Source organism: Cucurbita pepo, chromosome LG17 (assembly GCF_002806865.2).
Source record: "Cucurbita pepo subsp. pepo cultivar mu-cu-16 chromosome LG17, ASM280686v2, whole genome shotgun sequence".
Taxonomy (NCBI): Eukaryota; Viridiplantae; Streptophyta; class Magnoliopsida; order Cucurbitales; family Cucurbitaceae; genus Cucurbita; species Cucurbita pepo.
Genome location: NC_036654.1, coordinates 5,300,096 through 5,315,601, shown reverse-complemented (window position 1 = coordinate 5,315,601; position 15,506 = coordinate 5,300,096). Strand labels below are relative to the sequence as shown.

At 35.3% G+C, this 15,506-nt stretch overlaps 3 protein-coding genes across 3 annotated transcripts; 1 reads left to right on the top strand and 2 right to left on the bottom strand.

Moving 5' to 3' along the window:
• Window positions 1-761: 761 nt before the first annotated feature.
• Window positions 762-3,951, bottom strand: LOC111778788 (protein UPSTREAM OF FLC-like). Its single transcript, XM_023658763.1, has 7 exons — window positions 3,828-3,951; window positions 2,731-2,804; window positions 2,545-2,656; window positions 2,247-2,417; window positions 1,813-2,128; window positions 1,280-1,375; window positions 762-1,200 (listed from the first exon to the last, which is right to left on the bottom strand). Exons 1-7 carry the CDS (start codon window positions 3,949-3,951, stop codon window positions 1,023-1,025), a joined length of 1,071 nt encoding a protein of 356 aa, XP_023514531.1. The 3' UTR covers window positions 762-1,022.
• A 5,637-nt stretch (window positions 3,952-9,588) lies between these two features.
• Window positions 9,589-10,440, top strand: LOC111779115 (non-specific lipid-transfer protein 8-like). The gene is made up of 2 exons (XM_023659187.1): window positions 9,589-10,044; window positions 10,229-10,440. The coding sequence occupies exons 1-2, from the start codon at window positions 9,713-9,715 to the stop codon at window positions 10,236-10,238; spliced, it is 342 nt and encodes a 113-aa protein (XP_023514955.1). The 5' UTR covers window positions 9,589-9,712; the 3' UTR covers window positions 10,239-10,440.
• Window positions 10,441-12,204: 1,764 nt separating this feature from the next.
• LOC111778432 lies at window positions 12,205-14,405 on the bottom strand. The gene is made up of 8 exons (XM_023658243.1): window positions 14,169-14,405; window positions 14,001-14,087; window positions 13,669-13,923; window positions 13,407-13,571; window positions 13,256-13,309; window positions 13,020-13,166; window positions 12,714-12,938; window positions 12,205-12,646 (listed from the first exon to the last, which is right to left on the bottom strand). The coding sequence occupies exons 1-8, from the start codon at window positions 14,325-14,327 to the stop codon at window positions 12,494-12,496; spliced, it is 1,245 nt and encodes a 414-aa protein (XP_023514011.1). The 5' UTR covers window positions 14,328-14,405; the 3' UTR covers window positions 12,205-12,493.
• Window positions 14,406-15,506: the final 1,101 nt, after the last annotated feature.

Below are 15,506 nucleotides of genomic sequence, written 5' to 3'. Positions count from 1 at the left end.
GTATGGCAAGTATTCTTCGTAGAAAATAATATTTTAGTTTATATATTTGAAATTGATGGTTTCAAATGTTCAATTTTAGTTCATATATTTTTAATAAATCTCAAAATTAATCATTATTGAAGTTAATCGATTCCATCTCTACTTATTCTCCTGAGAAGTTTTTTTTTTTTTTTTTTTTTTATTTTTTTTTTTTTNTATTATGTGACACTCAGCGAACGAAGATACATAAATGAACTAAGACTAACACTTGAATAAGAGCAATCTTGAGGAAAGAGGATTACGGAAAGATTTAAAAGAATTGAAAGTCATGATTTATACCAACAAGATACATCTTCCTTTTTGGTGACTCAATCACAAAAATTCCGTGGTTAAGAATGCTTTACTTGAAACAATTCTATGTTGAGTGACCTTCTCAAAATGTTCTTAGGTGAATATGAGACAAAATATGTTGGAAGAACTCGTGTTGATTTATAGGGATAGTCTTTACTCTTAAGAAGCGAGAAGTAAGTAACATAATCATGTCGTAGGAGAATGTCGGGGCCATCAGATACCGAATTTAGATTTCGAATTATATCCAAATCATGCTATTAAGTGGGAAGTGTGTTTTACCTCTATTATACTTACCCCTCATGAAAGAAAAGTAAGTGTAGTAGTTTGTTTGTCTTATATCCCCTTTTTTGTTTGCATTGCAGGTTATTTACAGAGGTGTGTGAGTCTTCAAAGCAAGTTAGCAGTGGTCCATTCCATTGGCAGAGCATTCTTAAAGCACACGCAACCTTTAATTCCTTAAGCTGATACCATCTTGGACAACAACAGGGCATAAGAACAATAATGGTCTACTGATTTAAGTACACTGAGATTTCACATACTTCAAAAAGGGGAAGCGTGGCATGCAAAGGAACTACTCTTGGAGGGTTTGCATGGCAATCATCAAATGAATCAAATTCTGTTTCATTAGACACTAATTTGAGTTCATATTTGGCCCAATATTTCACCTTCTTTCTTCCTTCCATTGAGCTGTCCTAGTTGGTCAACAGGTACGTGGAAACCAGTTCCTTGTCCGAAGATTTTGCTGTGGTTGACTTTGACTTTGACTTTGACTTTCTCGATGTCGTAGCAGTCTTGGTCAACGACTTCAGTCCCTTACATGATTTCATGTGTGAATGCATCTTCTCTGGCTTGAAACTCTTCCCACATAGCCTGCATTGACTTGTTGGCGTTGACAAACAATAAAAAAACTCAAACCCATTTTCGTCGAAATCAAATCTATTAAACTTACGAGCAGTTCGGTCCTGCCATTGGCTTGTGAGTCACTGCTACCTTTCCTCCGTCGCTCTCTTTCTGCCTCTTCTTCCTTGAATCGTCCAAACTTTTCCTGTGAGATAAAATTTTTAGTCAATATTCTTCTTTGCATTTTCTTTCTCTTGTTGTTTGTGTTTCATCTAGATCGAGTGTGTGTTGTTGTGCGATCAAAGTCATGTCCTAAACTTAGTTATGTCAATATAATTCTCAAATGTCGAACAAATAGTGTATTTTGTTCGAGGAGGAGTTGAGCCTCGATTAAGGGGAGGATGTTCGAAGGCTCCATAGGCCTTGAGGGAGGCTCTATGTTGTATTTTGTTGGGAGGGAGATCCACATCGGTTAATTTAGAGAATCATCATGGATTTTACTTAGTAAAGACCTTTTGAGGAAGCCCAAAGCAAAGTCACGAGAGAGCAAAGCCATAATAGCTTATGCTCAAAGTGAACAATATCATACAATTGTAGAGATTTGTAATTCCTAACAATTATGACTTGAAGTTTATAAATTACCGAGAATTTTGTTGGCTATGTTGGCAAGAGAGCTCAAGGTTCCCATCCCAAGAATTTCGTTGAACTCGAGCTGAGCCACCCATCTCGTCGTCTCTACAAAACACGGCGCCATTTTTAGGCTTTTCCAACGATGAATCTTTGGGCGATGGATTCTTGATCAAAACGGAGTCGTCTGTATCTATCGCCCCGCACGTAATCCATTGACGAAGCATGGTAGAAGCTCCACTTGAGTAGCTCTTGCTCTTTGTAAATGCATGTTGCTCCGATGAGGATGCCGATGACGACGAAGCTGATGAAACTGTTGACATGGGTCCACCTATTCAAAGATTTCAAAACAATATGAACGTCCTTATATCTAATTAAGGAGTTAATCATAAGTTTATAAGTAAGGAATACATATTCAAAATAGACAATATCATACTAAAGATCATTACCTTCCTTTTGTATAGTACGTTCTACAATTCCCTGTTTGGCTACCTCCAAGTTCTTAGCCTGTTCTTCGACCTTCATGGAATCTCCGTCGTCGGTCACCGTGGATCGCTCCGAATCTTCATAAGCATCCAAATTCTTTGTGTGCGAGGAGGAAGAACAGAGGCGAGAATTATCTGTGGAAAAGATATGAACATGAAGAAAATGGGAAGAAAAAAATGAAAAAAAAAAAAAAAAAAAAAAAAAAAAAAAAAAAAAAAAAAAAAAAAAAAAAAAAAAAAANGGGTCACGAGTAGAAATTACCAAAAAAAGCAGTGGGATATAATTGGGATCCTTGCAGAACATATTCGTTGTCAGAAATTGGAGTTATGAGATCGTCATCCACCAGATCTTGCCAAACGTACCCTGCTCTGTACTTTCTGCATTTTCTCACTCCAATTAATTCTCCTCTCTCTCTCTCATATTATTTTTTAAAAATAATTTGACGACTTGCCTTTTGTACGACCACGCGAACGCTTCGGGCATCGCCTTCCCTCTCAATTCCCCTAGCCATCTCTTTACGTCTTCACCACACAAAATAAATAAAACCCGTTTCACTAATCAATGGTTAGAAATTACAAATATTGTTCACTTTGAGCGAGTGAGTGAGTCGTAATTAGCCAATACTATATATATATATATATATATATATATAGTTCCAACGTGAGACTAACTATTCCAACGTGGACTCCCTCCTAACAATCCATAACAATCCTTATCAACCATACCTAAATGTTGTGAAAGTTATCTTATTTATAATCAAATAAATTACAAAGATATGGAAATATCAATAAATGAAAAGATACCTATGCTAATAAGACAAATATTAGATATTACCTTGTAATAAAATATAATATATATGGTAAACTATAATTTATTACTAAATATCTTAACACCTTCCCTTGAACAAAGTATACTATGGAGCTCTCGAGTAGCCTCCCCTTTAATAGAGGCTTGACTCTTTCTCTGGAGTTCTCGAATAAAGTATACCATTTGTTTTACAGTGAGTCACTTTTGACTACATCTTCAAGACTCACAACTTCTTTGTTTGACATTTGAGGATTCTGTTGACATGGCTAAGTTAAGGGCATGACTCTGATACCATAACCCAATACCATCATACTTACGTGCATCATAAACCAATGAGATTGGAGAGCGGGAACTAATAGTGGGGATTGATGCATTTTAGTTCAAAAACATGACGTAGCTAAACCTTGGGTAAAAATAGTACTTGGTGCAGTTATTGCACTTACACTTAAATGGTTTTTATATTTTTAAAATATGTAAATAGATGAATAACGGAGAAACCCCATAAAGAAATAGTAATGGTAAATGCCTCAAATAAATCGAGCGAGTAACTAATAATCCTGTTATACATAAAAAAGTAGCTATCATAGAGTCCTACGGTTTCATCGACTAATAAGGTTATCAAATGAATTGTAATAACTCTCCATAATGGTACGATATTATCCAGCATAATCAGACTCTTCTCCCAACAATTCTTAACATGAATTAGATTGGTATGGAGAGGAAAACAAAGTTGATACCTCGAAGATAAACGCCGCCGCGACGGGGGAGATGATGAACACGGATGAGATGGGGTTGCTCCACGTGTCCCATCCGGCTAAGAAAATAAACGACATGAAGTCTTCGAATTTCTCCACCCTCCATTAACGCTGTGTTTGTAAGGTTCATCAAAATCCCAGAATGCGTTGAACAACAACAAAAGGGAAAGTGTGAGGTTAAAAAAGAAAGCTCAAACACACAGAACACTCTTCTTTTCAGGCAAAACCCTGTTTGAATGGTTTGTTTATAAAACAGAACACACAAGAAAAGAGAAATCTTTGTCTGTCGGCCGGCCTGCNCCATAACAATCCTTATCAACCATACCTAAATGTTGTGAAAGTTATCTTATTTATAATCAAATAAATTACAAAGATATGGAAATATCAATAAATGAAAAGATACCTATGCTAATAAGACAAATATTAGATATTACCTTGTAATAAAATATAATATATATGGTAAACTATAATTTATTACTAAATATCTTAACACCTTCCCTTGAACAAAGTATACTATGGAGCTCTCGAGTAGCCTCCCCTTTAATAGAGGCTTGACTCTTTCTCTGGAGTTCTCGAATAAAGTATACCATTTGTTTTACAGTGAGTCACTTTTGACTACATCTTCAAGACTCACAACTTCTTTGTTTGACATTTGAGGATTCTGTTGACATGGCTAAGTTAAGGGCATGACTCTGATACCATAACCCAATACCATCATACTTACGTGCATCATAAACCAATGAGATTGGAGAGCGGGAACTAATAGTGGGGATTGATGCATTTTAGTTCAAAAACATGACGTAGCTAAACCTTGGGTAAAAATAGTACTTGGTGCAGTTATTGCACTTACACTTAAATGGTTTTTATATTTTTAAAATATGTAAATAGATGAATAACGGAGAAACCCCATAAAGAAATAGTAATGGTAAATGCCTCAAATAAATCGAGCGAGTAACTAATAATCCTGTTATACATAAAAAAGTAGCTATCATAGAGTCCTACGGTTTCATCGACTAATAAGGTTATCAAATGAATTGTAATAACTCTCCATAATGGTACGATATTATCCAGCATAATCAGACTCTTCTCCCAACAATTCTTAACATGAATTAGATTGGTATGGAGAGGAAAACAAAGTTGATACCTCGAAGATAAACGCCGCCGCGACGGGGGAGATGATGAACACGGATGAGATGGGGTTGCTCCACGTGTCCCATCCGGCTAAGAAAATAAACGACATGAAGTCTTCGAATTTCTCCACCCTCCATTAACGCTGTGTTTGTAAGGTTCATCAAAATCCCAGAATGCGTTGAACAACAACAAAAGGGAAAGTGTGAGGTTAAAAAAGAAAGCTCAAACACACAGAACACTCTTCTTTTCAGGCAAAACCCTGTTTGAATGGTTTGTTTATAAAACAGAACACACAAGAAAAGAGAAATCTTTGTCTGTCGGCCGGCCTGCTAATTCTACTAAAAGCCGAGAACATGAGTCCTTAATTAATTACCGTTTTGGGGGTTTGAAAATATTTATTAATTAATTACAAAAAAAAAAAAAAAAAAAANTATATATATATATAGTTCCAACGTGAGACTAACTATTCCAACGTGGACTCCCTCCTAACAATCCATAACAATCCTTATCAACCATACCTAAATGTTGTGAAAGTTATCTTATTTATAATCAAATAAATTACAAAGATATGGAAATATCAATAAATGAAAAGATACCTATGCTAATAAGACAAATATTAGATATTACCTTGTAATAAAATATAATATATATGGTAAACTATAATTTATTACTAAATATCTTAACACCTTCCCTTGAACAAAGTATACTATGGAGCTCTCGAGTAGCCTCCCCTTTAATAGAGGCTTGACTCTTTCTCTGGAGTTCTCGAATAAAGTATACCATTTGTTTTACAGTGAGTCACTTTTGACTACATCTTCAAGACTCACAACTTCTTTGTTTGACATTTGAGGATTCTGTTGACATGGCTAAGTTAAGGGCATGACTCTGATACCATAACCCAATACCATCATACTTACGTGCATCATAAACCAATGAGATTGGAGAGCGGGAACTAATAGTGGGGACTAATGCATTTCAGTTAAAAAACCTGACGTAGCTAAACCTTGGGTGAAAATAGTACTCGGTGCAGTTATTGCACTTACACTTAAATGGTTTTTATATTTTTAAAATATGTAAATAGATGAATAACGGAGAAACCCCATAAAGAAATAGTAATGGTAAATGCCTCAAATAAATCGAGCGAGTAACTAATAATCCTGTTATACATAAAAAAGTAGCTATCATAGAGTCCTACGGTTTCATCGACTAATAAGGTTATCAAATGAATTGTAATAACTCTCCATAATGGTACGATATTATCCAGCATAATCAGACTCTTCTCCCAACAATTCTTAACATGAATTAGATTGGTATGGAGAGGAAAACAAAGTTGATACCTCGAAGATAAACGCCGCCGCGACGGGGGAGATGATGAACACGGATGAGATGGGGTTGCTCCACGTGTCCCATCCGGCTAAGAAAATAAACGACATGAAGTCTTCGAATTTCTCCACCCTCCATTAACGCTGTGTTTGTAAGGTTCATCAAAATCCCAGAATGCGTTGAACAACAACAAAAGGGAAAGTGTGAGGTTAAAAAAGAAAGCTCAAACACACAGAACACTCTTCTTTTCAGGCAAAACCCTGTTTGAATGGTTTGTTTATAAAACAGAACACACAAGAAAAGAGAAATCTTTGTCTGTCGGCCGGCCTGCTAATTCTACTAAAAGCCGAGAACATGAGTCCTTAATTAATTACCGTTTTGGGGGTTTGAAAATATTTATTAATTAATTACAAAAAAAAAAAAAAAAAACATAGTTATAGAGCAGGCCTAACTACTCTATTAAATAAAAATTAAAAACAAAGTTTAAAATTTTAATATCGAGACTCTAAAAAAGGGAAAAGAAATTACCTTCTGATTTGTCTCTCGCTCTTGTTTTTCTGAGACATACCCTTTTCCCCACCACACTTGGCTTCTTCTTATCTGCGTTTATGTTTACACACACAATATATATATATAACACCTCGAGCCCACCCTTGGAAGATATTGTTTGTTTTGGCCCGTTACGCATCATCGTCAATTTCACGGTTTTAAAATATGTCTACTAGGTAAGCGCGTTATAAGGGTATGGAAGCTTCTACTGGTAGACACATTTTAAAACTGTGAGGGCAATACGTAACGAACAAAAGTGGTCAATATCTACTAGTAATATAGGCTTGGACTGTTACATATGGTATTAGAGTCAGACACCCAATAGTGTGTCAGCGAGGATGCTAGCCTCTAGGGAATGAATTATGAGATCCCACAACTGTTAGAGAGGATAACACATTCCTTTTAAAAGTGCGAAAATCTCTCCCTACTAGACACGTTTTAAAAATGTGAGGCTGACTGCTATATGTATCATGCTAAAGCGGACAATATCTTCTAGTAGTGGGCTTGGACGATTACAAATGATATTAGAGCTAGACACCGAGCAATGTGTCAGTGAAGACGCCAGCCCTCATGCGAGGGTGAATTTTGAAATCCCACGTCAGTTAGAGAAGAGAACGAAACATTTCTTATAAGAGTGGGAAATCCTCTCCCTAACATATGCGTTGTAAAAATGTGAGGCTGACGGTGATATATAACGGACTAAAGAAGACAATATATGTCAGTGGTTCGCTTTGAGTATTACGGAAAAATTGGTAAATTCTGATTTTTTTTCCTCTAAAACTTTAAATTATAGAAGTAAAAGTACTATATTAAAGATTAAAAAAAAATATTAATTTAAATATATGGAAGGTTATAATTTGTTGCGAGGAATGATTTAATTGTAATTAGTTTGGGCTTTCTCTACCTTAGTGGGCCTTCTTGTTGGGCTTCAAATTCCAACAGGCCCATACATGCATAGATTACATTATGGGGCCTGTTCGTTATCATAGGTCGTAATAAGAACACAATAAAATTAGAATACAATAATCATAAATAGGGAAAATATGAAATTTTACAACATTCATTTCAATTTCATGTAAACTTCTTCTTTTTTTTTTTTTTTTTTTTTTTTTTTTTTTTTTTTTTTTTTTTTTTTTTTTTTTTTTTTTTTTTTTTTTTTTTTTNCTTTAATGAGGTTTAATTAAAAAAATGATATTTAATAAATCTAATTTATGGGCGTTGTTACCAAAATTCTAATAGGAGAACGCTCACATAATACCAATAAATTTATGTGAAAAATATAATTCATCTAAAATTTTATGTGTCTTTTACAAATTAGGTTAAAAAAGAATTGAGCTGAACCAAACGAAGATACCACGAGCCAAGTTTCATTCATGGCCCTAAAGAATAGACTAACCTCCACCTCGGCTCCTAGCCGAGGGCTAGTTTTTATTTTATACATTTATTTAGTTGTTAATCTTATACATTAATTTAATTTAATTTTTATAAAGATTTGAAATATATATGTATTTTTGTTTAAATTAATAGGTAAATTTAGCAAAATGTTTAAATTTAGAGTTCAAATAAATAAAATAATAGAAAATTGAATTTTTAACTTTGTAATAAAATATGTTATGTTTATATTGCGAAATAGATTAAAAAAATTAAAAGTTGAAGAATATAAATTGATTTTTTATAAGATATTTATATTAAAAAAAAAAAGAAAAAAAAAAAAGAGGACAAAGGATGCCAGCTGTAGAGGTAGCTTTTTGAAACGTCAAATCGTGGGTTTGTGGAACCGTCCAACATAGCCGATGCTTAAGAATCTCACCAAAATCAAGGCATGGTCCATCTATACTATGCTTTTAAATGCCATTATAAAATTCCTTATATATATTATGTCTTCATATTCAAAAAGTTTATATTATGAATCTTGATGGTAATACTAAATTCAAATAAATTTGATCGGGTTTGCTCCCGTTTCGTGTCATATGTCTATTATATGCACTCATTCTCGAGCTATCCAAATTTCAAATGGGCATAAAATGTAATCATTCAAGCCCATCGCTAGTAGATATTGTTCGCTTTGACTCGTATCGTCTTTAACATGACAGTTTTAAAATGTATCTACTAGGGAGAGGTTTCCACATCTAAAAAATGCTTTGTTCCCCTCTCTAACCCATGTGGGATCTCACAATCTTCTCGGTGTCTGACTTGATACCATTTGTAATAGTTCAAATTCACCACTAATAGACATTGTCCACTTTAGCCTGTTACGTATTGTGGTTGGCCTCATGATTTTAAAATGCGTCTATTAGGATGATTTTTTCACGCATTTATAAAGAATATTTGTTCTCACGTAAAATTTCAACTGTATCCAACTATTTATGCATTTTCAACCTAACCCACACAAACCAATATGTCTATTATACGAACTCATTCTCGAGCTACCCAAATTTCAAACGGGCATGAAATTTCAACTGCATCGAACTATTTATGCATTTTCAACCTAACCAACACAAACCCATTTGTCCATTACATGCACTCGTTCTCGAGCTATCCAAACTTCAAACAGACATGAAATTTCAACTACATCCAACTATTTACGCATTTTCAACCTAACGAACACAAACCCATATCCACACCCTTTCCATTTCTTGTAGTATAGAACAACAAGACAATTCTAGAGTGGTTGAACTTTCCATTTGAGTGCAAGAATCATCATATCATACAATACAATAACTTGTTTGATAGCCCATAAGTAAAAAAAAGAAGAAGAAAACCCTTATAGTCAAACCAGCCACCATTTCTTCTCATCCAAATCCCTCTACATAAAGTTTGAAGATCATATCACCCCCACCACTTAATCCCATAAGCTACAAGCCATGGCATCTCTTAAAGTAACCATAGCGTTCATGATGCTATTGCTTCTTCAAGAATCAGAGGCAGCAATCTCATGCAATGACGTGACAAAGGACTTGACGCCATGCGTGAGCTACCTCATGAGCGGCAGTGGGAAGCCGCCAAGCGCATGCTGCGATGGTGCCAAAGCGCTGTCATTGGCAGCCACAAGCAGTGATGACAAGAAGGCTGCATGCCAATGCATCAAATCAGTTGCTGGTAATGTGAAATACAACGCTAAATTGGCTGAAGATCTTCCTGGAAATTGCGGCATTACACTGCCTTTTAGCATCTCCGCTGGAATTGACTGTTCCAAGTATGAAAATCTATACACAAAAATTGAATTTTTGTTTTTATTGCGATATAATATCTAGATAATATATTCTTTTATAATATTTAATTAGTTTTTTGTATCCTATTTATGAATATCAACGAGAACACACCTTCAATTTTAATCCTATTTATTGTTAATTAGCGTTGTTTGTGTTGTTAATTTTCAGGATTAGTTGATTATGAGACGGGAGCTGGCAGCATTCTACTATAAACTTGGAGAAATTAGTATTTATTATTATGTAATCAAATAAAATAAAAGTAGCTGGAATGGAATCTAATCTCGTGGAATTTTAGATTCCTTTTATGTCTTCATATCATGTGCTCTGAGTGTACCTTTGTTTCTTCTTATATTCATATAAAAATATGTTATCCTATTATTTCCTTTTCAACTTTTCAATTATTTTCGTATACGGGTTTGACAGATATTGTCTCAGGTCCGTAGAAAACTAAGGTCGATACAGTTAGACAAACATGACTCTCCATAATGGTATAATATTGTCGACTTTGAGCATAGGCTTTCCAAAAGATCTCGTCCCAATGGAGAGAGTATTTTTTATTTATAAACTCATGATCATTCCCTAAATTAACCGATGTGGGACTTTCATCATCCAACAGATACAAATAGTATCGGAGCCAGACATCGAGTGGTGTTCTAGCAAGAACACTGGACCTCGAAAAAGGGTGGATTGTGAAATCCCACATCGGTTGAAGAAGAAAACGAAACATTTCTTATAAGAGTGTGGAAAGCTCTCGTTAGCATTCAAAAATTAAAAGAAAATGGTAGAAAATGTGGAAGACAAAAAGGCAAGAGATTAAATTATTTTTTGTTTGGAATAATGATTTTGATGGAATATTTGAGCTGAAACTGAAACATTACCTGTCAGATTTGGAACACACCAACAGTTCACATGGATCCAACGACCCACATGCATCTGTTCGGACAAAAAAAGCAGGTTGACTTTGACTTTTCTGACACTTATTTTGGTTATGGGATTAGGGATATTAAAAATAAAAACCACACCTTCATCTTAATATTATTTCAAATCATATACCTATATTCTTAACCTCATCCATTATTCAATAATAATTCATTACACATGCCATTAAACACTTTGGTTAACTATATTCTCTAATTATATTAGGGTTTAGGGTTTGGAATAACGTAACAGTTCGAGGCCATAGTTAGTACATATTGTTTAATTTGACTCATTACGTATCACCGTCAGTCTCATAGTTTTAAAACGCGTTTATTGGAGAGAAATTTCTACACTCTTATATATATATATATATAAAATGTTTTGTTTCACTCTCTGACCGATAATGGGATCTCACAATCCATCCTCTTGAGGGTCATCGTCTTCATTGGCACACTGCCTGATGTCGGACTCTAATACTAACTTTTGCAGCCACAGGCCCCCCTAGTAGATATTGTCCGTTTTGACTTGTTACGTATTGTCATTAGTCTCATGGTTTTAAAACGCGTCAATTAGGGAGAGATTTCTACATTCTTATAGATATAAAAAAATATTTTGTTTCACTCTCTAACCGATAATGGGGTCTCACAATCCATCCTCTTGGGGGTCAGCGTCTTCATTGACACATTGCCTGGTGTCGAACACTGATACTAACTTTTGCAACCCCAGGCCACCCATAGCCGATATTATCCATTTTAGCTCGTTATGTTTTGTAATCAGCCTCATGGTCTTAAAACGTGTCTATTAGGAAGAATTTTCTATATATTTATAAAGAATGTTTTGTTCCCCTCTCCAACTGATGTGGGGTTGGTCTCACAATCTACCCCTTTGGGGATCTAATGTCCTCGTTGGCACACGACTCGGTGTCTGCCTCTAATACCAACTATAACAATCTGAGGCTACCACTAACAGAATTGTCCGTTTTAACTAATTACATATCGTCATCAGTCTCACTATTTTAAAACAAACTGTTATACGAAGATATTTCACATCTTTATAAAGAATGTTTCGTTTTCCTCTCCCACCAATGTGGAGTCTCACAGATAATTACGAGACACAATTTACTTACTATTGAATTATACGAGTCTAATCCATTAAACGTTATACACAACTTTATACATTATAAACTCGCTAAATTTCACGATTTAAATTCTAGCGAACGAAAGACGAACGGGAAAATTAAACACGCTTATACACATTTCCAAAGAAATAAAACAAATCATTAGCCTTGTTTTTTTGTTTTTTTCTTCCTTCTAAGCTTTCGAAACAAACAAATCAGCCTCTCTGTCTCTCTCTCCCTCTCCCACAGTTGATGAGCAGAGAGAGAGAGAGAGAGATGGAGAGAGAGAAAAGCTTCATCACAAGTTAAACATATCTCAATAATACCCACTAAAAATAATGCACAAGAAATGCATTTAAAAATATATTTTTTTTTATATATTTAAAGAGCGAATTTTATCACGGGCAGTTTGGATTTCTGCCCGGGCCGCCGTAGAAGAAGTAATTACCCCAGTCGCCGGACTTCCCGTTCTGAACATCGTAGCAACTGGGTTGCTCTGTGAAAGTTCCGATATCCTCCGGCTGCCGGAGATTATTGGAGCCGTCCACCACCTGTTTTTGATACTAAAATAAGATAATTTAATCAAATTATTTTAATTTCAACACTGAATTAACGAACCTGAATATTCCTAAAGTAGCCGGCCTTGCCGAACCCCTCGCCGGGGAAGTGGCCGCTACCCATTTGAGTGGAAGTGTGTTGGCCGTCAGATTCAGAGTTAACGACTTCGCCGCCCCATTCGACCATGGAGGCGCAGTCGGTCAGGTAGGAGAACAAGAACGCCGGCCAGTAACCTAAAACATAGCTATTTCCGAATTGCATCCACCAGTTTCCTTCTTTCGGGTCCTAAAAACAAATTTTTAAAAAATTTGTCAGAGATGCTCTGTTTTCAATTGGTCGAATTGGGTTATGTTCTTTGCAGCTGACCTTCCAGATGAGCAAGCTAATATCATATTGAGAGCCTCTGTAAGAAGAAATGGGATAAATGCTAGCACCCAGAGCAATTTCATTATTGATTTGAACAAACCTAGAACAGAGGAGATTGTAGCAGCCAGTAGCTTGATATGCATCACTCTGTTTCAAGAAAAACAACGAATTCAGGTCGATTTTGATCGAAATTCAGAGGGGAATTCATAAAAAACTATGAAATTTGAAGAACTTACAGTCCAGTAAGTGAAGAATCTGGTGTTGTTATCTCCATACAAATCAGGGCTAACCTGTTTTTTGTTAGAAAAAAACCAAACCCAGAAAAGATTACTCAAAAAGGTGAAATCTTTGATACAAAAACTGGGAATTAATGAAGATTTTATGAACCTGCCAACCAGCTTCAATGCTATTAAGATCTTCCCCAAAAGTTCCTCCAAGAATCCAGATCTGGGAGAGGCTGAATTCATTTGGGTGTTGGATTTTGGGAGACCAAACGTTTATGGTTGCTTTAGCTCCATAGTATTGTCCTCCTTCAACATATGTTATTGCATGCTAACAACTCCAAAAGCAAAGGCAAAAAGTAAAAATCCACATTTTAAAAAAATTGTAAAGAACAAATAAGAACAATATGCTCTGTTTCTTGAAGTACCTGATGTCCTGTTTGGCCATTGAGATCGATATCAATGGAGGTTGGTTTGACAGTGGCTTGAGGCTTCTTCTTCCCATAGTTTTTCACAGAATTTGCTCTCAAAATGTCTCTTTTTGTTGTTCTTCTAATGGGAATCGTCCCTTTTGGGCACCTTCCCTTCAAGTGCCATGATTGAGTTATGGGCTTTGGTTCTGAACCTTTTGAAGACATTTTATTGTCACTTAAAACCCCTTCTGGATGAAAATTTGGCCTCATCTGAAAAAACCCATCTCAGAAATTGAAGAAAAAAACGACCCAAATCCGAAAATTTGGAGAATTGAAGAACAAAAGACCTGAATTGTATGGTTTTTGAGAAGAGGATGATCCAAAGCTGGCTGATGAGCCATATGAACACAGTCAATTATATCCCCATCTGGACTCTGTAAAAAGAACACATTTTAAGCTCTTCAATTCAAGCGTATACCCAAAGAAGAAGAAGAAGAATTGAGAAGCTTTATAACCTTGATGGACTTCACGGCAGGTTTATTCAGCTTCTTCAGGTGGAGCTGAGCTTCGAATCGCCGGAGACGGTGACGGTGACGGTGGTGGCTGGATTTCCCCGCCGCCGCCGCCACTGATAAAGAAACCACTAACAGCAACAGCAGCTTTAGAGCACCCATTTCACTGAATTTTGAGTGGAAAAAAGTTGGAGAACTTTTATGGAATTTTCACAATGAGTCATAAAATTTTAGACCATAGTTTTTATTATATATATATATATATATATCCTCACGAGTGATGTGTAGAAGAGAAGGGCATACTTTGTAATTAAAATAAAATTAGTTATTTTCTTTTTCCACGCCATGCCCCTGCCCAGTTTGCTACGGTCCACCAGAAACTGCCGACGCCATATTCTTTGTCGCTGACCCCAATCTCAGACGTAGGGGTATTATGGTCAATGTATATTTTAAAAAAATTAAATTAAATTTTGAAAATACTTATCAAAAGTATATAACAACCAAAAATGAATAATTACTCATAAATCTATTATTTTCATGAAAATTAACTTACGAACATAAATAAATTCATTTTGTAAATTATTACATTGATGGTTTGGTTGGTAAAGTCGTAATTATTTTAAATTAGATTAGATTTGTAAGATTCTACGTTAATTTACTTTATATTACAACTGGTTTGGTTGATAAAGTCGGGATTATTTTAAATTTTAAGTGTTTTAATATTGGAATAAATTAATTAAAAAAAAGAAAAAAAAAAAAGAAAAAGAGAATTAGTGAGTGTTATCCAGATCTATGTATGTGGAAAGGTGGTGTGGGGTTTGTAGCCCACACTTTGGTTTCTCTTGTCTCTCAATCAATTAGGGTTTTTGTCTTGTAATGAAGGAACTCGAAATTTATATATAATCTCTGCATCAGTTGCTAGCCTGTATCTGCCTTTTGTTGGATTTATAATTTTTAATTTTGTATTGACTTTTTTATTTTTCGGGTATTATTTTAATAAAAATATATTAACGGGTTAAAAGAGACGTATATTCTTGATTAAGAAGTTTAGAAGTTGAAATCAGTACGTTCATGAAAAAAGAGTTCGAGAGATGAAGTGAAATCGTTAGTGGGATGAATGGTTGGTTGATGGTAAAGAGAAAATGTGCGGTTGTGGTTCTTTTCGACGATTGGAGAGGAGAACGAAGGTGTGGAAACCCAATTTTAGTAGACATGTTTTAAAACTATCGGACGATATATTAATGGAGTAAAGTGGACAATATCTGCTAGCAGTGAGCTTGAGCTGTTACAAATGCTATGAGAGCCAGATTACGGATGGTGTGCCAGCGAGGACACTGGCCC

What these genes read in the sequence shown, in the direction of transcription:
- LOC111778788 (XM_023658763.1), bottom strand. Translation starts at nt 3,951, where the DNA reads ATGGAGGGTGGAGAAATTCGAAGACTTCATGTCGTTTATTTTCTTAGC. An exon ending in ATATCCCACTGCTTTTTTTG is followed by an intron (nt 2,418 to 2,544) that starts GTAATTTCTACT and finishes TCTTTTCCACAG; the next exon opens with ATAATTCTCGCCTCTGTTCT. An exon ending in ATGGCAGGACCGAACTGCTC is followed by an intron (nt 1,201 to 1,279) that starts GTAAGTTTAATA and finishes AAGTCAATGCAG; the next exon opens with GCTATGTGGGAAGAGTTTCA.
- LOC111779115 (XM_023659187.1), top strand. Translation starts at nt 9,713, where the DNA reads ATGGCATCTCTTAAAGTAACCATAGCGTTCATGATGCTATTGCTTCTT.
- LOC111778432 (XM_023658243.1), bottom strand. Translation starts at nt 14,327, where the DNA reads ATGGGTGCTCTAAAGCTGCTGTTGCTGTTAGTGGTTTCTTTATCAGTG. An exon ending in GATTCTTCACTTACTGGACT is followed by an intron (nt 13,167 to 13,255) that starts GTAAGTTCTTCA and finishes TTCTTGAAACAG; the next exon opens with AGTGATGCATATCAAGCTAC. An exon ending in TTAGCTTGCTCATCTGGAAG is followed by an intron (nt 12,939 to 13,019) that starts GTCAGCTGCAAA and finishes ATTTGTTTTTAG; the next exon opens with GACCCGAAAGAAGGAAACTG.